The 21683-nt window shown below is 32.9% G+C and overlaps 2 protein-coding genes across 7 annotated transcripts in view; one reads left to right on the plus strand and one right to left on the minus strand.

Annotated features, from left to right (window-relative positions):
- LOC143241060 (uncharacterized) overlaps positions 1-5937 on the plus strand; it is a 66701-nt gene extending 60764 nt beyond the window's left edge. For all 3 annotated transcript variants that reach the window (XM_076484532.1, XM_076484533.1, XM_076484534.1), the window contains one exon: positions 4332-5937. In XM_076484532.1, coding sequence (XP_076340647.1) covers positions 4947-5570 — 624 coding nt within the window. In that variant the 5' untranslated portion in view covers positions 4332-4946 and the 3' untranslated portion in view covers positions 5571-5937. The remainder of the gene's footprint in view (positions 1-4331) is intronic.
- Pak (serine/threonine-protein kinase PAK 3-like protein) overlaps positions 1-21683 on the minus strand; it is a 54621-nt gene that overhangs the window by 3447 nt on the left and 29491 nt on the right. For all 4 annotated transcript variants that reach the window (XM_076484528.1, XM_076484529.1, XM_076484527.1 and 1 more), the window contains 5 exons: positions 20955-21141; positions 12487-12579; positions 7329-7428; positions 3087-3283; positions 903-1040 (listed from right to left, as the gene is read on the minus strand). In XM_076484528.1, coding sequence (XP_076340643.1) covers positions 903-1040; positions 3087-3283; positions 7329-7428; positions 12487-12579; positions 20955-21141 — 715 coding nt within the window. The remainder of the gene's footprint in view (positions 1-902; positions 1041-3086; positions 3284-7328; positions 7429-12486; positions 12580-20954; positions 21142-21683) is intronic.

Raw genomic sequence — 21683 nt, forward strand, 5'->3', positions numbered from 1 at the left:
GACTGACACTGCTAAAAATCACAATTCTCACCTAGTACCTAGTAACAAAATAGATTTTATTTTACATGAAACTATACAATTTAATTTTATAACTCACAACAAAGAAAAAGAAAACCTGAATGGTAAAATTAGTTGAAAACTAAAAACAGCTTCAAAACTAGTTGAAAATGACAGTATAAACAGGTGCTTGCATGAGAGAGAGTATATACATTCAAAAACTACAAGCCATATAAAGCTTTAAAATCATCATGTGGGAGAATTCTTTACTGGCTGCTCCAGGTTTAAGATTTGAGGATATTCTGTGTGTTTTCATGGTTACAGAAAGTGGAGAGAACAAAGGTTTTAACTTCATAGCAAACAGTTCTTGTGCTTACTCAGAGGTACTTTTGAAAAACATGGGTAAAGACTTAATGTTCAGATACAAAGATCATCCAACCAGATAAGTTATTATTCTCAACAAAGCTGACTAGGTTAAAAAAAATGCTTAAAGATCTTATAAACTTAGAGAGAACCACTGTACCATTTTGAAAAGTGTACACAATTTTTGTTAATTATTGAGAATATTTGTAGCTAAAATATAAATATTCTCGTAAATGTTTAGTATCCACTAAATTCACTATACTACAAACTTATTTTATATTGCTTTATACACATTGAAATCCAAACTGGTACATTCAAAACAATTTTCCTTTCTAATATTTCAGACTATGAAACATAGATATGCAAATCTATAAACTTCTAACATCATATAGAGGAAACAAAGCCTTTATGGTGAAGCATAAAAATACAGCAAGAAAACCACTATACTATGCAGTATTTGACCATCAAACACCTATAGTATTAACAGCACTGTAATGTTTCAGTGTCTAACTTTAAGTAGGTACATGTTGAGAAGCTCATACCTTAAGTAACTCACAGGCTGAAAATCGTTTGTCCACATCAACATCCAGGCACTTATCAAGAAAGTCTTGGAAGACTGGTGATAACTTTTCTTTTTCTTTGATTTCTGGTTTTCCATTGGTTGCAATTAAGTAAAGTGCCTGGACACAATAATAAAGTAAAAAAAATTAATGAGGAACACCATACAAAATCCCAACAACAACAACACATACAATTGTCAAAATATGTTGTGCACAAAAAAAAAAAAAAAAAAACAAAAATACCTTGCTAATGAATATTGAAAACCAAAGAAATAAAACTTTAAGTACTATTTGAGAAACTTGTCTGTTTGCAGAACACTTTATGAATTATAAAGATGTTCTTTGTTTTATTCTACCAAATGAATAAAATGCAATTAATAAGAAATTAGGGCACTCTTGATAGAATAGTGTATTTATTATTGTAAATTGGTGCTTCAGATATGAAATAAGAGAAGTATCAGAATGATTTATGGGTAATTACATATAACAGTATTAAACAAGAAAGAATGAATTCAAATTTGTAATTGAAATTACAGTTGTTTTTTTTAATTAATAGCATGTCTATCTCAGATGCTACTGCTGCTCAAACAATACCAGTATAATCAATCAGAAGTTACATAAAATTAAAATAAAAAAAAATCTTAACAATTGAACTTGAAACCTTAAATGTTGAAAGGAACATGCTGTAAAGAATCACAACAAAATAATTGATAAGAGAGAAACTGGAACCATTTCAGGTAAACATTCAGCAAAAATTATTATACTGGTAGAGCTTGAAGGTCCAGTTGACTTATAGAAAAACATTTCTATACAGTCTTTACTTATCGTAGATGCTTTGTTTAGAAGTGAAATTGCACATTGTAGTGAAATGAAACGAAATATCTGAAATAAACTATTTTAAATTGATAACAAGCGTTTTTTTTTATTCTAGACCACTTTGAGAATATTAAAATGCACCGATTGTTTAAGATGTAATAGTTCTTACATTTGATAAACTTTTCCACAATCAAATGGCATATGATAAGTAAAAATATTTATGATTAATATATTGTTTATACTAACTTTTGTAATACAGTTTCAATATTTTAAATTTGCTACAGAGTATAATGTTATGAAATATTAACTTTTTAAAACATCATTAATTAGTTGTGACAATTGAAATTCTTTTAGGCAGGATTAGAGTAAATTAATCTGAAGCTTTTTTTTCCCTTTTTATTTGATTAGGTATACTTTGTGCACCAGCAATACCAAGAGCGAGGCACATTATACTCAATTTGATTTTATTACTCATCAGGATCTCTACATGCCTACCCTCAAAGTGAAATTCTTTTATGCTGAATCAGGATAAATTCATCTATACATTATTTGGTGTAGTCAAATTCATCAGTTTAAAGGGTTCAACCTTCCAAGTCCAAAACTGCAACTAGATTTCAAATTGGTAAAAAAATGAAGTTTCTTTTTGTTTTCTGAATTTTGTGCAATGCTACATGAAGGCTATCTGCACTAGCCATCCCTATTTTAGCAATGTAAGACTAAAGGAAGGGCAGCTAATCATCACCACCCACTGCCAACTCTTGGGCAACTCTTTCACCAATGAATAGTGGGATTGACCGTCACTTATAATACCCCCATGGCTGACAGGGAGAGCATGTTTGGTGTGACTGGGTTTTGAACCTCAACCCTCAGATTACGAGTCAAGTACCTTAACCACCTGGCCATGCCAGGCCAAGAGATGAAGTAACAAGCAAAAATTAGATCATTTGTATGTGATATTATCAAATCTATTATTAATTGAAACACATTAGTGTTACTTTTTGTCAGGCACATCTACTCTACTTAATTGAAAACATCTTAAAACCTGAAACAAGCCTCATAAATCTAATATTTTGACTAAAACTTAATTTCAATAAGAATAAATTAATAAATGTTTCTATTAATTTTTTCCACATGGAACACAAAGAGGATGCATAATAAAAAACAAAATATTATCTCAGTTTCTCTTATACATTATCTTAAACAAAAAGGAATCTCATCAAATAATTTAAATAATGATGATGCACAAACTTTAGTTTACTATAAACTTTACAAGATCCTTTCTCAGAATATTGGTTACACTAATATGGTACATGTATTGTAGCTCAACAGTTTTCAAAATTGATCAGTTACCCTAAGAGGGTTTTCATTGAGGTAAGGAGGTTCTCCTTCAATCATTTCTATAGCCATGATACCAAGTGACCAAATGTCAACTTTAGGACCATACTGCTTGCGAGTGACAACCTCAGGAGCCATCCAGTATGGAGTGCCAACCATTGTTGTCCTTTTACTTTGTTCAGGAGAGATCTGAGCACAGAACCCAAAATCGGCTAGAAATAAACCAAAGAAAATGTTAGGATTGTGGTAAAGTTCCCCTCTTGAAGCTGTATAATAACTCCTAGAAAAATACAGATGTTGTAATTCTATGTACAAGTCCTTCCTTTTCTAATGGTATTTACATTCAAACAAAAGGCAACATAAGTGAGACTTATAAAGCTGATTTCCCCTCTCCCTCAGTAGTTAAATAAGTAGTCGGGCATGTATAATAGGTCTTGCCTGCACCCCCCCCCCATGATCCTCTGAAACCAACTTTTTTCGAAAGTTTGTAGGATACGTTTGAAGATTAAATATGTTTCCGGTTGCGCTTTCATAGTATAAGGGGGTTTGGCCCTTTTCAAAATGGCGCCACGAAAATCGTAAAATTACACAATATATATGAAATGATCATTATTTGCATCCACTTGGCCTATAATATTTAAATTGTTGTTATTCACTTATGTATAAAGCACAAATTGGACCAAAATAAGGAATTTTGAAATTTTGTGACATGGCAGAAATCCAAGATGGCGGCCAAATTTTGGTGCATTTTCGCAAAATCGCTCATAACTTTTGAACTAGTTAACGTATAAAGTTGATTTTGGTGTCTAACCATATGTTTTGCCACATAAGGAATTCAATAGAACCATAATTAGAATGATTCATCCAACCCTAGCCATATTAGCAACATATTAACTGTGTACAATGAGTGCAAAGTGATTCATGCCATTTTCCGAAAAACGCCCCATTATTCCACTCTATACTCCATGCTTCGTACATTTGATTTCCAACATGTTTCTGAACTAGGTACATAACAAATGACCTTATTCAGCAATTGTTAGAAATATTTTGTACAAGTCTATACTGAAAACTTGTTAAAAAATATTTATTTCTGGTCACATATGGCACACACATACTACACATCAGTAAAACATATACAAATAACATAGTAATCAAATAAGATATACAAGTTGCAATATATACATGTATAGTAAAAACACTATAAACATGACGAATAATGCATTGTAACATGTCATTTTAAAATACCTTTCTTTGTTATAGGTGGCACAATTGCCAATCGACGGTGGTTAACAAGACTCACAGATTTTCCCTATTCCTAGCGGTGTCGGTGATCAAATATTGTAGTTGTAGAGACACTTTAACATCTGTCTGCATTACCATGCCCAAAGCAAAATCTAAAACTTGTGGTGGTGGCACTGACTCTGGTGATGGTCCAGCTAAGAAACAATCATGCCTGCCAGTTTGTATTATACACACTGATGGCATCAAAAATGCAGGAAACCTGACTTTGATTTCCAGCCTTTCAGATCCACAAAGAAGGTACAATGAAATTTGTAACATAAGGGACAGGCAATTGTTGCTATCAAAAGATTCACCAGAAAGGAGAGAGAGTCAGCATGTTCCCTCATCCCAGAAATTCTCCAAGATAACCATGGGTGTCACAGAAATTGCTACCAGCGATTGACTAATCATCTGGACCAGCTTCCCTTGCTTAATCCTACCAGTGTATCACAAAATACTGCACATCAAATCCTTCTTGTAGATCCTTCACACAGGGAGATCACATTCTGTTCAAGAAAGACTGTATATTCTGCAACAAAGTTGGGCGTATCAAAGTCAAGATTGCAGGAAAATGTGGAACAGCAGTCCACGTCAATGTTCGAGTATGGTGGCGGTCAAACTGTTATTGATATTGCCACAAGTCACAACGATGACAGACTTCTAACACGCATACGTGGGCAAGACCTCTTTGCTTGTGAAGCCCAGTATCACCCGAATTGCAGAAAAAAGTATACATCAAACCCTGCACTATGGAACAGCATAGACCCTGAGAACATCAAACAAAAGGCAGGTCTGGAGGAGGCAAACCAGAATGCCCTGCAGAAAGTTGTCGATTATGTTTCCAACACCATAATAGTGGAGCAAAATGTTGTCATGTTATCGCACCTTCGACGTTTGTATGCTACTGAATTGCAGCAAACACGCTATGACAATCCACACTACAGAGCTGAGAAACTCGAGGAGAAATTACAGAAACACCCAGAATTAGGTTCCAAACTTGAGTTCACATTGGTTGAGACGGGTCGTGGCAAACTGCCATTTTATCTTGTATTCAACAGCAGCACCAAAACATCTAGTGCTATCGCCAAAGCTTACCAGCTTGCTTCACAAGATCCGATGAGAGATGTGGCCATGATCCTTCGTGGAGCTATCTTGCAGGCATATGAGCAAGCAGACGATGCTCATGAGAAATGGCCCCCCCAGACCCAATGGAATTGATTGTCCAAGATGGGGTAATTCAACATGTACTTCAACGGTTTCTGGGTCTGGTTTTGACAGGTAGCGAAACGGTTAAGACATCATGAGCTGAACGCATCATGCTCTCCATTGGCCAGGACATATGCCGAGCCATAAGTAATGGAGAGTGGAAGCTGCCTAAACACATTCTGTTCTGCTGAACTCAAGAGTGAATACGAATCTGATGAGGATGGGCCAGATATCGAGTCCTTCTCCTCAGACGATGACTTGGACAATGAAGTATAAAGAAACAGTGTGGTTTCATGATATTGTTTTTTTGTTTGTCCATGTTCAAGTGGTTATTCTTGTAACAATGTAGTTTGATTATGTTTTATGAATACTTACTTGGTTTTTCTTTGTATGCAGCAATATTAATACCATATAAAATAGCGATATTACCTTATAAAATAGCAGAATAAGGTCATTTGTTATGTACCTAGTTCAGAAAAATGTTGGAAATCAAATGTACGAAGCATGGAGTATAGAGTGGAATAATGGGGCGTTTTTTTGGAAAATGGCATGAATCACTTTGCACTCATTGTACACAGTTAATATGTTGCTAATATGGCTAGGGTTGGATGAATCATTCTAATTATGGTTCTATTGAATTCCTTATGTGGCAAAACATATGGTCAGACACCAAAATCAACTTTATACGTTAACTGGTTCAAAAGTTATGAGCGATTTTGCGAAAATGCACCAAAATTTGGCCGCCATCTTGGATTTCTGCCATGTCACAAAATTTCAAAATTCCTTATTTTGGTCCAATTTGTGCTTTATACATAAGTGAATAACAACAATTTAAATATTATAGGCCAAGTGGATGCAAATAATGATCATTTCATATATATTGTGTATATTTACGATTTTTGGTGGCGGCCATTGTGAAAAGGGCCCGAAAACCCCCTTATACTATGAAAGTGCAACCGGAAACATATTTAATCTTCAAAAGTATCCTAACAACTTTCGAAAAACGTTGGTTTCAGAGGTTCGTGCGTGCATAGGCTGACCTATTATACATGCCCGACTAAAGTGAGTAATGTAAAAATCAGAAATAAACATACAATAAAAATTACTTTAAGATATTTTATATCTTAAATAAAGATGCTTAAAAATGGAATAAACTTTGACATAGAGAGCCTCTTCCAGTTTATTAGCACATGATACAACACGTGGTGACAATGCTACTTATGAAAAGCTGATAGGTCCTCATACAGTTGAAGGTTTTCTAAAAACTAAATGAATAAATCAGTGTTAAGTGCTGTGTAACAGACATTTATTTTGGTAGAAAAGTTACATTCACTGTGCATCAATTTAAATTAAAAATGTAGCTTACAGTTAGAATTTTTGTTTATAATGACGTGTCCTAAAGAAAAAGCTGTCCTTTCCTAATTTTATCTTCAAAACAAACTTATAATGCTGTCTAAGATAATGCATAACTATTTTTTGCCAAAGCTTAATATCTAAAACAAAAATTACAAATGAATATTAAATTGAGAAACAATGATTTATAAACATGATTAAAATTTTTTATGTGAAGATGCTACATGCTTTACCAATGCAGTTATATGTCTTCTTCATGTACTGATCTTCTCATTTTACTACTATATTAACATAATGTGCTTCTACGCATAAACAGACTGAAGTGATACATGATATACATAGTTCTTAGTAATGTAGAACATTAATAACTTGCCATAAATGAAATTATCACCGATTCACAAAAACAAAAATACTTACTAAGTTTGACACTACCATCCATGCCAAGTAAAATGTTGTCACTTTTTATGTCTCTGTGAATCACATGGTTGTAATGAAGAAATTCTAGTGCCTGAAGTACCTAAAAAAAAAAAAAAAAAAAGACAACACCCTGTAGTTCCTTACTAACAAACTATCAACAAGTGCCACAACAGTGACACCTTTAATACTTAACATTCATTCAAGAAGTTTAAAAAGCATTCAATCTTGTAAGCTGTAATGTTAAAACAATACTTAGGAAAGCTTTTTTTTTTTTTTTTCTCTTAAATGACATACATACTTATAAGAGAGAAAATGTTGACTAACTGGACCTAGGCAATTTTACTGTTATGCCTTGTGCACTTTACAAAAAAGCAAATATTTTCTCTAGCCTCAAACCTTAGCTCCTATACATTGCGTGTGATTTGCAAGAGCTAAGGCAGTAGCACCAAAGGAACTACCACAAAATAAATTGAATGCACTCCAGTGTTGTAACTAGTGTCACAACAGTGACATCAATAATAAAAAAAAAATGTATATACACATCTGTATATTTAATAAACTTGTGTGCTTTTGAGTCTCCTTCATATTTAATATTAATTAACACGAAGGACAAGATAATGGAAATATGTGAAAGGAATAAGCAGTAGATAATACCAATTTTTCAAAAACAATATTCCTATTTATTTTACTGCCACAATGTTACAATATTAAAATTTACATATACTTAAAACAACTTTAACAACACTCAGTACTAGACTAAAGTACCCAACAAATACACTAAATATGATGGCAGTTAAGTAGGGACAAGGGTTATCAAATAAATTATATGGCTTCAGCATTAATGAAGAAATGCACACAGATGACAACACTTTCAATAAGGTACACACCCACACCTGCACAACAGTTCCTGAATTCAACATAATGACTTCAGTTTTAACCTTCTTTCAAGCATTAACAGTAAATAATATCTTGAACAACCAGTCATAATCTATACTAAATAATACAGAGCTAAGCCTAACATACTATTGCTGATAAGCTCATTAAAAACTAATAATAACCCTTTCTAACCACATGATCTCTGCCTTTCATAAACTAAATTGTAATAGCAACAGGAGGGTAGAGTACACTTAATGCATCTACTCACAATTGAAATACTTTAGGCATCTTAATCAAATACTACTTTATTTCTGTCAAAATTATTAGCTTTCTTGAACAACATGCTACCTGAAATCCTAGACTTATGCAGTACAAAGAAATCTGAGTACACTTAATGCATCTACTCACAATTGAAATACTTTAAGCATCAAAATCAAATACTACTTTATTTCTGTCAAAATTCATGTAAACTTTGCACTTTTGGACTACAGAAAGATGTTCATTTTAATTTTATATATTTTTTATATATACTGCCCTTTTCTAATTCTACCCATATCAAAAGTTATCTGAAAAAGATTAAAAAAGCCATTACATTTGAATATATCTTATGTTTTCTTTAAAGCCAAGTGTTTAACTATGTAATTTTTGTCATTAACATACACTTTGCTAAACTGTCTTATGCTATGCCATTTACATGCTAGGAATATGATTAAAACGTTTTCTACAGAAAGTATTCATATCAGCACAGCTTATTACTAAATTGACAATTTTATTAAGTGTAAATAAACCTGTCAAGTTTTTCTTTGTTTAAATTTGGAAAACTGTATATTTTTCCATTTTAGTTTAAATGATCTGCAAGTTCATGGTTTAAAGATATCATTATAAACATTGAAGAAATTCTTTCCACAAAAGTAAGCAAAGCATGCCAATTCAGGTCACTATCATATTTGCTGCAACTGTTGTATCTCAGTCTGCCTGAAGATCTCTGGATTAAGGAAACAAGTCATTTGCAGTGAATAATAGAAATATAATGTGGTTGGAATACAATTATTATACAGTTTTCCAATTCTAGAAATTCCCTAAGAGACTAGATTAAGAATGTAGTGGTTAAAAAGTTAAGAGGCCTAATACTTATGACGTACAATTTTAATCATTCTTTGTCGGCTTATAAAAAGCATACACACCATAACAAGTGTTGCTGTATGAAATGGATTATATACAGTGTTCCAACCAATGATGTGTTTGTTGTGTCTCAGCTGGCCTAAAGAGCACTGGATTAAGTGAAAGTTAGCAATGGATATGACAAATTCTGTATTGTCCCTAATTAATGTCCCTGGATGGCATTGTAAATTACATGAAGGAAGGGGTACTAATTACATACTAATTGAGCTATATGGTGGACTTAGAGCCATATTTTAAACCTAACACTGGTACTGTGTTATATTTTCACAGATGGTGTTAGAATATTTGTGCAGTTCTGGATTCTATTTTCGTGTGTGATATGTTTATTTCAGTGATAATAAATATGTGGGGTTGTTTTTTTTTTACAAATAAAAATGACAGTAATAAAGTGGGTTACAGTACAGTATCATATGTTGGATTGCTATTGCAGTCACACAAGGTAAGTATTATAAACATACCAGGAGGGGCACAATAATTAGAGGTGGGGCATTAATTAGGGATAATAATTATGTAGTTGGAATACTATTATTATACATGCTTCCAATTCTAGGATATCCCCAAGAGACTAGATTAAGAATGTAGAGTTTTAAAATGAAATAGGCCTAATGATAAACTTCTGTGACCAACATAACTGTAAATTTTGTTTTTTGCTGCCTTTTAAAACAAGACATACAGCTTGAGTCTCATGTTAATAAAACTTTGTAGATGACCCTTTATGAAAAACTGACAAGCAATGATAGACAGCAAAGAACTAGAATAGTAATTTCTAACAGCTGCTTAAAACTAGTCAATAAATTCACCATTAGTTATTTTAGAGCTATCAAATCTGTGCTGTCCATTTTTTGACAATGAACCTTATTAACAATTTTTAAAAATTCAATATAAATATCCCCCCCTTTCATGTGTAAGTTTACTAATTTATGTAAATGAATATTTCTGTTGAACATTAACTCTTAAAACATAGTTATTATAAATTAGATTTTTAGAAATGAGTGTATTTAATCAAAGAATTATCAGTGATGTCACTGTAAACTAGTTTTCTAAATACTTCTTGTTAATGTATTGATACATCACATTACTTGAAATTACATGATTGTTGTTTACAGGGTTTCTAATAATGTACATGTCACAGAAGAAAAAAAAACTTAAAAATATCACAAACATATTTAGAAAACTAAAGTTCAGTCATAGATTTTTCTAATTTTCTAAACATGTTTTGCAAATGTATTGATGCACCACATTACTTGAAGTTGCATAACTTTGTTGCTTACAGGGTTTCTAATAATGTAGAAGTCACAGAAAAAACTTAAAATCATTGCAGTGAAAGTTTTTATAGACAAAAACGTAAAATTATTCAATTTGCTAAAGTACATGGATTCCAGAAGTGTTAATAAGTAGACAAATAAATTATAAATTTAACTGTAAATTATGTTAACCCTAGAGGTATAAAATGATTCTGATTAAAAATAGCTAATTGATCATATAATTTTCATTCTCTAACAATTAATAAAAAACACTAGCTATATTTTGTACAGAAAAAAACAAATCCTTTTCTCCCAATTATAACTTTGATGTAGTATGTGAATTTTTATATCCATAGTATTAGGAATCAAACAGTGGGGGATTGTTTTCATGTTTTTTTTTTCATACAAGCAAAGTAGAAAGGTTACAATTTTAACAAGTCTATTGTCCATTAGGCCCGATTCTAAATTAGGATGAGAGCAAATTCTTAAAGGAAGCACACAGGTCTGAGACTTGTTCAAGTGAAAAGATAGCCAACAATTTTATACATTTTTCCAAAACCTTTGCGTTATTAGTTATAGAAAAAATAATGATAAAAAAAGAAGTTAGTTTCTTATTAGTTATTTCCTGTATCAAAATTGAAGTTTTTTTTTTTTTTTTTTTTTTTTTTTTTTCCTGGGAAAAACTGGCTTTGGAACACTTTCCTTGTAGTAATTAATGCTTTTTATATCCGAAATCTCTTTTCATCCACTTTGCCAGTATATTATATATTTACGATAATCATAAACCTCTAATTTAAGCCAGATGATTTTTTGTTTGTGCATAGTTTTATACAATAATTCTGAGTCACAAGTAATCAATCATTCTTAATTTTAAAATGACAGACTACAGGGAAGGTAACTAGTCAAAAGCACCCATTTCCAAACTCTTGGGCTACTATTTTCTGATAAAATAGCAAGATTTAATTGCACCCTTTTTTCACACTGCGTGAACAAAAAGAGGGAAATGCATTTCTGAAGAAAATATGAACCTTTAGCATCCCAGATAACCATCTTAAGACTTTTTTCATAATATTTAAGTAGAATTCACCCATTACACTATGAATTACTAAATAAAAACAAATTCCACAAGATCAATGCTTGGTACCACTAAGCTGGTTTATCAGATTATATAAATCCTTAGAAACATTGTGACTGTGTTACTGAGAGATCATGTGCAGTCTCTTTATGAAAGTTTACAGGTTATATAAAACCTTACAAAAAAGAACTTGATGCTCATAGGACATGTGCCCAGTATAATAGTTTACACACTGTATATAACCCTGTAAAAAGATTCCATAAGCTTGTGTAACTAGCAGTGTGTTATAACAACCCCAAAGTCACAACACAGTTACAGCAAAATTAGAAATGAACGTTTTCGAATATTTCTTAAATTTTATATACGTGCTCAAATTTTGTAATTCTCTCTTTCTGGACTAATGTACACCACCACAGACTTCCTGCTTCCTAGATGTCTTAACACAGTTTAGTTGAAAAATAATTCCTCAAGATAATTAATATTATAAATAGAAGATGTTTATGTTTCTGGACAAAAATCAGTATTTAAAACCATTTAACAATACCACAATATTTTAATGTTATTTCTCATTTCATCAGTTCATAATTAATAATGCTGCACCTGAATCAAGTATCATACAAACAGCTTCACAACAGATCCCAGTTTTTCTCTTGACTTAGTTTATGTATATGGTTTATAAAATGTGACAATTAGCACATGCTTGTAATAAAAAAAAAAAAAAAAAATTAATAATGAAAACGTATTTCTACTAAAATATAAATATTACTTTTATCTCACTTACTTCTCTACAAACAGCAGCTATTTGCCCTTCATCCATGCATGTTTCAGTGACAACATCAGTTAGTGAGCCTCCAGGTAAGTATTCCATTGTAACCTAACAGAAAAACAAAATACTGTGGACCGAAAACATACATAATTTCAGCATTCACACTTTCCATTCAATATGACACTAGAATTAAAATTACTTCAACCATTACTTCAGAGATGGACAGAAAAAAAAGTTCAATTTTTAGAGGAAAAGTAGAAAAGAAGTGTGAAATGAAATAGAACACAAAAAGAACAGCTTCTACATTTTCTTCCTCTATTTTGAAAAACAGTTTTCAATACCACTTATTTAAATATCAAATGATTTAATGAAGCTTAATACATATTTTAAATGTGACTAAAAATTCATGCATGCAAATGAATATTGACACTTTCCTGACATGAAAATGCATTTCCAATATATATTCACCTCCATTCACAGAAATATTATCTTCCTCAACTGATTATGATGTTTGCATCCCACTAGCCTTTAGGTAACTCCAACATAAATTCACAAGTTTAATGTGAACTGTACTGATGAGTTATAACATCATGTAACAAAAGCCCTCCACCAATAAGAGGTCAACACAATATCCATGCTTAGTAATCCCCTATACACTTGAATTCATGATTAGGCAAGATAAAAATGTGCACCATAAGTTGGAAGGATGGGTGAAAATATGTGAGGAGGTGAGCATCAATATATTTTTATGTTAGGAAAATGTTAACTTCCAAGAGAACTCGCCTATATACATAAAAATTGTAGAATTTCATGTTAAAGTGGTGGAGTAGCTGGTGTAAAACTTATCTAAATGAGCAGCCTTCAGGATGTTGATGTAATGTCCTACCTGATGGGAGGAGCTCCATAAAGACCATCTCTTTTCTATTAAAGCATTCTCTTATGTTCAGAATGAATGGGGAAGAAGCAAAAATGAGCCTTAACTGTTACCAAAGAGGTTGGAATGAGAAAATGATCATCCAAATAATTGCAAAAATGTTATCAGTAAGCCAGTGTATGTAATGAGGTGCAATCAGGTGATACAATATGCTCATCTTGACTTTAATTAAAACAGGCTTTGGCTACAGAAGGAGGGCACATTAATTATGAGTTATGTAATGTAAGGGGTTACCTGCACTACAATGGACAGTGTCATCAATGCCCTACTTCTCATTGTATTGTGCTAAGTCTAAGCACTGAATGTTCTCCACAGCAGTCAGGAAATGGTAAGTGGCAAGGGTCTGCTGTGGTATACTTGGGGATGGGGGATGGGGATTTGTGTTGGATAGACATGGAGAAGTGTCCAAGAACCCTTTTGGACCATCAGCTGGAAAGGTCTTTTGGTGGAAACAGTGTACTAGGTGACTGTAAATCTCTATTTCTAAACACCAAGAACCACAGAAGCGAGCAGGTTACTTCTCTGGTAGTGAATCTTTCCATGGCAGTCCATGGAATTGATACATTCTGCATCAGACAAATGAGTAAAAACTCTTATATCATGAGGATACCTCTTGCAAAACACTTCATCTCACAGGGGCACTGGTAAATCCTCGATAGATGGCTTGAATGCTTTCCATTATTCTGGCTTGAAGAGGATTTTGGAAAATAAACATACCTTAGGAGGCACTACCAACCAGCTGGCAAGATATTTCTCAAAGGAAAGGGAGAGAAATGAAAGGAATAACATATGCACCCATTTTAAAGACAGTGGGTAAACTGAAGTATGGTGACTGGTGAAATACAAAATCCTGCAGGCAATGAAACAGCCAAATGGTGAAGAGAAAGAGCAAAGAATATGTGGCAAGTCATGCTCATACCCATCTGGAAATCTCATTTTAGGGAATGCAGAGATAGAAAGCAAAAGAATGAGGAAGGTGTCAAATTAAAATGACAAAAAAAAATGTGAAAGTTCACAAGTATCCACATCCAGAGAATAATATATCAACCAGGAGACCAAAAAGCCCATCCAATAAAGGTTGAAGGACAAAGATCCCTGAAAGAGGGGTCCCAGGGTAGAAACAGACAATGGCAGGGACCCAGAAGGTCTATGACCAATTAGTCAAATGGGATAAAGAAGCAAATACGGATCTGAATTATTATAAGAGGTGAAAATAGAAGGAAGGACAACAGAAAAGAAAGGATGGTTTACCACATGTGGTAGAAGTCTGAAAAATGAAAGATCACTTCAGATAGAGGAGTATACAAGTGCAGCAGAAAAGGGTGCAAGAAGAATCAGTAGTAGAGATAATGAAACAATAGAGACAACAGGTAAGAAAGAAAAAGAAAAAAAATGTGTAAGAGGGAGAGGTGGTACAAAGAACAAGTAGCAACTGGCTTGAACAGGGCTTGTGAGATAGGGTGCAAAATTACATAAAAGATTCAGGAAAGGAGATCAGTGAAGGAGGAAGAAAATGACAAAGAAAGAAATTTTCTTATGGTACCAGAAAAAATGCAGCAAACAACAACACCTGATAACTAGCAATGACTTGACTGAAAAACCACAGGTCAAACATTTAATTAAAAAAAAAAAAATGCAGAAAGGTGTAGCACAGTAGGACAGCAAGGAGGGAAGGAGAAGTGAATGGATCAATAACAAAAGACTGCCAGTGTCATTGTTAGACAATCATAATGAAAGGGCAGTAAGAATGTGACAAGAAAGTTAATACATGAAAATGGAAACATCCCTTGACAAAAAAAAAAAAGAAGAAAGAAGGACATGAGGTTGAAGCAAGAGTGAAGGGACACAGGATATATAAAAAGGAGGAGTTTGGATGTCAAACAAAGTAGCAGAGGAAACCAAGGCTGAGACAGCAAAAAACAGCACAGTGGGATTCAAGTTGAGGGTGCAAGGAAAGAGTGGAAGAGAAGAGTAGATTTAAAAAAAGAAAAGAAAAGTGAAACTAGTCCTGCCCAAGAGCTTCAACAGCAAGAGGAACAGAGGAGCATTGTAACTGAGAAGGATGGCAAAGGCATCTATGAGGAGTGCACTCAACCAAGAGCAAACCCAATGAAAGACATGGACGTGAAGACAACACTCTACAAGTCAAACACAGTCCAGACAAGAGAGGTGGTCCAGGCAATAAGATAAATCCAGTGTGAAGGAGCCCAGAACAGTAGATCCAATGGCCAAAAGCTTGGAATGTATGCCCCTTGACAGTAGATATAAGAAATGACCATTAAGTTTTAGTGTGAATCACAGTGATCCACCAAAAGGTGCAGAAAATGGGAATATGCCTGACAAGCACCAATGAAGTTAAGCAAATTCACTGGTGAGTGAAGAGAAAAATCAAGCTTGGGAGTTAGTAAGGGAATGCTGGAAATAGAAAGGACACAAAGCAGTTACCATGACCTCTTCCCAAGGAGAGAAGAGATTCACAATGAAGGCAATGGAACACGAGAAAGAATTCCTTGGATCTGCAAGGACCACTGCCCCAAAGTAATGATGGGTTTCTAAGAACCCAGAATCTCCAAAAGCAAAAGAACCCCTTCCACAGGATGACAATGAGAAGCATAAATCCTGTTGATTTGATTCTTGTTAAAGATTAGGCTGAGCTCAGTTGAGACAAGAGATAAAGTAAATGTGCAGAGGTACCAAATAGTTAGTAGATATGAGAAAAAAAAACTAAAAAACTTGGATATCCAAGTAGCCTCCTGTAAAAGAAGATAAGAGTATATTACCTAAAACTGGACAAACAGAAGTCAACTGTCTAAGGGAAAAAATGACAGCTCCAGGCTAGGAAGATGGTGAATGAAGGTCCTCATGATGCTATATCAAAAAGGAAGAGCAGAGAATTGGAAGAAGTGAATCTGATGGACAAAAACTTATACCCATTGGTCCACATTCCATATGTTTTCTGAGTAGGAAGGTATCTGGCACATTGACCATGGCCAACTGCAGATTGGGTAAAGAAGACCACAGTTGGAGTCAGAAAGAAAAAAAAAGAAATGGGAAAAGAAGAGATTTAGAAGCACAAATGAAAAATGATAATCAGCAGAAAATGAGACCAACTGCTAGTGAAAAGAAAAGATGGGTAATCAGAGAGCTGGATATAACATGATAGTCACTGACAAGAATAGCAATGAAACAAATGTCCAAGATATCAGGTAGTGGGAGACTGAGAAAAAGATTAAGGAAGGTTAAGGTAAACTGATCCAAATGAGAAACATGAGAAAGAAAACTCTAGAAAAATAACAAAGACTGATGTTCTATAACATGCCTCCAGTATCAAATTAACACCACCAAAAATGCCCTAGCCAAAAAAAAAAAAAAAAAAGGAGCATGGAGACCACATACATAAGGAGAAAGTAGGTATAGCGTAACATCAAAAGCAACTCAACTCCTTTAACCCTAGTGGCAGGAGAACAAAAGAGGATGGAAAGAGCAGAAGTGGAACAGGCTAAGCTGGTAAAGAGAAGAGAACAAACTTCTACAGACAACCTCTCACAAACACAAGGAAGTACTTCAAACAAATGTTGAAGGAAGGAGAGGTAATACGGGAAAGTGGTAAGAAAAAAATTGATATCAATATGGGGAACCAGTGTGGAAAAACAGCCAAAAAAAAAAAAAAGCCTAATATCCAAGCTGATAGAAAGACAGGGTACATGGAAACAAAAGGGATAATGTCTGCAAGGCAGGATAAAATCAACAAAAGTAAGAGAGGGTAAGGCATTTGGGTGAGAGAGGGAGCTGTTAGGGAAAGGAAACGGCAAACATTCTAATAAAAGAAAAGGAAGAAAAAGTAAATCCCAAAAATTACTTTATGGAATCAAGAAACAGAAATATTAAAGGATCAAGCAAAAAGATAAGCATTTCATAACTTGAAACTGTAAGACACTCCACAAATCAAACATTAAATTCCAAGTCCAATGGGAAGAGAAAGAATATTAGCTGACTGGAAAAACAGTAGGAATCCATAACACAATGAACATAAGTTTCCAACAGTTAATAAACTTCCAAAGTCATGGTAAACAATTAAACCTATATGTATAACATAACAACTCACACAGGGCTAAGTCATGTATACTTGAAAATTCATAATAAAATTAGGAGCTTTTCAAACAAAAGTTGAAGAAAAGGAAAAAATTCAATGTTTTGTTACCAAATTCAAATATCATCAGAATGAAGTCTGACAAAATATGAATATCTGTGTCTTAGAATCCCAAAGAAAAGAAAGAGTACAAGCAAAGAGAGGACTACTAAGGATAAAGGGTGTCTCACTTTTCTACTGGATGGAAGACTTATCTAAAAGATGATATCATCAGGCACCAGTAGAGTTCACATTAAACACAAAATTTAGGTGGGAATTAAGGCTAGTAGTATCAAGTCTCATAGACAGATACACAAGGAAGATAGCATTTGGGGTAGAGGTGAGTTACTGTTTCAAAAAACATACCACAGGTAGTTCTTGATTTACATGAATTCGTCTTATGAGGTTTTGGATCAACTGCATTGAAAGAATAACACCATTTCTCGATTTATGCACTTGCAAATTTGGATTAATGTAATTTCAGAACAATTTGTGTATTGTATTTGTACAAATAGAAGCATTTACTCACCATGTGCTAGAAAGTTTAAATGATGCAGATACTTTATTATGAGAACATTCACAATGACAAAACACGATAGTCGAAATGACATTACAATAACAATATGGTTATCTGTGCAGCAGCCAGATGGTTGCAGAGTCAATTTGGTCATGCATAGAAGTCATTAAAATCAATTTTATCATGCTCCAACACTAGAGTTGACATTTTTTCTGTAGATATATTATATTGACTACGTGAGCATAGGCAACACTCCTGCCATATATTAAGGCTTGACTAATGGCACTCCCACTGAGATTACATGCACCGTGTATACTCTGTGGGAAATAGTTTGATTTATGAGACCAATTTGTGGAATGCAACTATCCTGTCAATCTAGAACTATCTGTACTTTATATCTGGTATGTACAAGTCTGGTAACACATCCATGTTAATGGTGATCCTTTAAGAGTGTTTTTTAACACAGAAACATGATTTCCACAAAAATACTTTTGTATTTTAAAAAAAAACAGCCTACTGTTCCAGAACTAATTGTCATACATTACATCATACATTTTAATTATTACATTTGCTGTTGAGTGAACCATGTTTATTACTTTGAAAGGAAAAGAAAAACAGCTTAACAAATAAAAAAGCAGATTATAATTGTTTATTTTATATACTTTTATATGTTAATCACAAATGATACATGCTAATGAATTATATTAATGACACAGTGAAATACACTAAACATATCACAATTGAAATGATTGTTCTTCAAACACAGTAATAAATAATGTTGTGCCATTACTGCAACACACTCAACATAGAGTTGTATAAATTATTCTTTAAATTTCATTTCAATAAATGATTCTGTAAAGCTTTTATGAGACACTAGAATTTTTCCCATTAACTTTTTCAGCACAGGCTTGGTTCCTGGGATCAACCTCTTTGTGCTTGTAGTTTCCATGCTATAACTTTTAAATTAGTAAGCGTACGTTCATGAAATTTGGAAGATTATTAGTAAACGTTAGAATGTTTTCGTGCACAAAATACCAATTTTTTAAAATTAAATCTTAATGGTTGTTAAACAATGTTTTTCATTTCTTTTTTTTCTCTTTACATGTTGCCTATCCAACGTAGAAAGTAATTTTCATTTTAAGATTAAAAATACTTCAATGCACTACAAGATTTTCAAATTTCACATGAAAAATCCTTACAATGTCTAGATAGTTATCAAACATTTCTTAAGAAAAAATTTAAGAAATAAATATAAACTACGTCTTTCTCAATCAAGAAAGAGTACAAATTATAACATGAAAACATAAATGTTTAGACTAAATAGCTCAAATCTTATAACATTGTACAATCATATACATATTTATTATACATTTTGCAGCCATGCATGGCTGACAATACAGAAGTTACAATGATGCACTGCCTGTCCATTCATGTTACCATATCCAATAATACAAAACTGACCTTTAGTCTTTACAAAGTGACCTGTCTTAATTGTATTTTAATAAACTAGTATTTTGTAAAATACATACACATTTCAGTTATTATACATGTACACAGCTTTTTACTATTTACAAACAAGTTAAACTTATTTTAATTAAAACAGAAGTAAATAAAGAAGTAAAGCAAACAATTATCTCTTCCAGTTACAACCTTTGTACTTGGTTTCTGCTTGTCATAGCTTTATAAGCAATAAGAATTTCACATATGTAGGATGTGAAATTAAATTTTTTTAAATTTCATAATACATCTGAGTAACTAAAAAATCATAAATTACTATATCGATACCATGAAGGGTTGTCTCAAAAGAAGGACATGACACCTGTCATATTTTAAGATGTCTGAAAAGGTGACTAGGGGGACACACTGAGCTTTTGATTGGATATTCATGTGTCATATATAGAAGCAAGTGTATATAAGGGATCATTGCCAAAAATGGAAAGAGGGAAGTGGGGCCACTGTATTGATTCAGTACACAGTGATATCTAAGCAAATATAAAAGATAGAAGATTCTTATTTTATATTCTAGCTTGTCAAAATTAGTAATTTCAGTTCCTAATTATAATTTGAGCCAGTGCTGCATTCAACATACCACATGACATACAAAAATTGGTGTTAAGGTATGCATTTTTTTTAATTTTAAATTAATAAAATAATGTACAATATGAAAATGTGAATTATAATCTACAGTTTGATACCACACTTAATATCTTAAATTCATAAATAGTATTTCAATAAAATTATGAATGCAAGCCAACTAACATGATGACATGGCCTTTGACCTATGACCCATTAAGAAAGGATGAAACATGGTGGCAAATAATATTAAGCCATCACTGCAGCACACGCAACATGTCAGTTCTATATATGCAAAAACGGCTCGTTTGGGTTGAGAAAATATTTTACGTAGAAGAGCGAACAACGTCTCGACCTTCTTTGGTAATTGTCAGGTGAGAAGGTCGAAACGTTGTTCGCTCTTCTAAAATATTTTCTCAACCCAAACGAGCCATTTTTGTATATATATTTCTCTACAAGTGGGTTTTCTTGACATCACTGATGTCACAATTCTGTTGATAATCATTCAAACATAGTAGCAAATAACATTATGTCAATACTTAGAGTGAACAAAGAATTTCATGTTGTGGTGAAAGTGCCTAATTGATGCCATTCATTAAATCAACTAATTTTATGATATACAATGTTGTTATACTTAGTTATAATATACATGCTAAAGAAATTAATTTGGTGAAAAACACAGAGGTGGGTTCAATAATAAAACACTAATAAGCTCATTTTCAAATGTTGACAAAAGTAAGACTGCTATGTACTAATTGTATAACAAAAATAATATCTATATACAAAGCATGAACATTTACATAACAAAACAGTAAATTTAAATAACCTACCCACAGTTCCTCTCCCACCAAGTAACTGTCTAGATAGTTAACAATATTTGGATGTTTGTTTTCACGCATCACTAACAGTTCATTGATGATCAGTTCCTTCTTGGGTTGTTGGGAAAGGTTCATCTGCTTGATGGCTACCTCCATACCTGTAGCTATCTCAATAGCTGTGTACACAGTACCTGAGGCACTACACACACAAACAAATAAAGAACATATAACACAGTATCAGAAACAACTGAAAACATAGTAATCACAGAACATTCTATGTTTATGCTCTGTATCAAATATTATACATTGTAACATATATAATAATATTTATGCTGTTTTCTACATAGCATTTCAATTATAAAAATAATATCCACCATTTTAATACTTAAGACAGTATTATACAGCATTGTACAAATACAATAAATTGTAATAATTATATCATATTTAATGTAAGACAAATGAAGTATCAGAGAGTCAATACAAACTAAAAAGGTTAGCTTAATTGGCAATATAATTACTTAAAAAGCTCACAGGTCCAATCTTCAATATAAAGAAATTTACATCACAAGTATACTTTTACCAAGTAATTACTTTATACAAATATACAAAACAGAAAGAAAAAAAAAATTTAGTCAATTTTTGAAGCAAGCAAATTTACTGATAAAGGCAGGGATTGGGTTTACAGTTATGTTTTTACCATATTATTTTTCTAGTCTAGTATAAGTTATTTTATAAGACATC

The sequence above is a fragment of the Tachypleus tridentatus genome, chromosome 13, assembly GCF_004210375.1.
Source record: "Tachypleus tridentatus isolate NWPU-2018 chromosome 13, ASM421037v1, whole genome shotgun sequence".
Taxonomy (NCBI): Eukaryota; Metazoa; Arthropoda; class Merostomata; order Xiphosura; family Limulidae; genus Tachypleus; species Tachypleus tridentatus.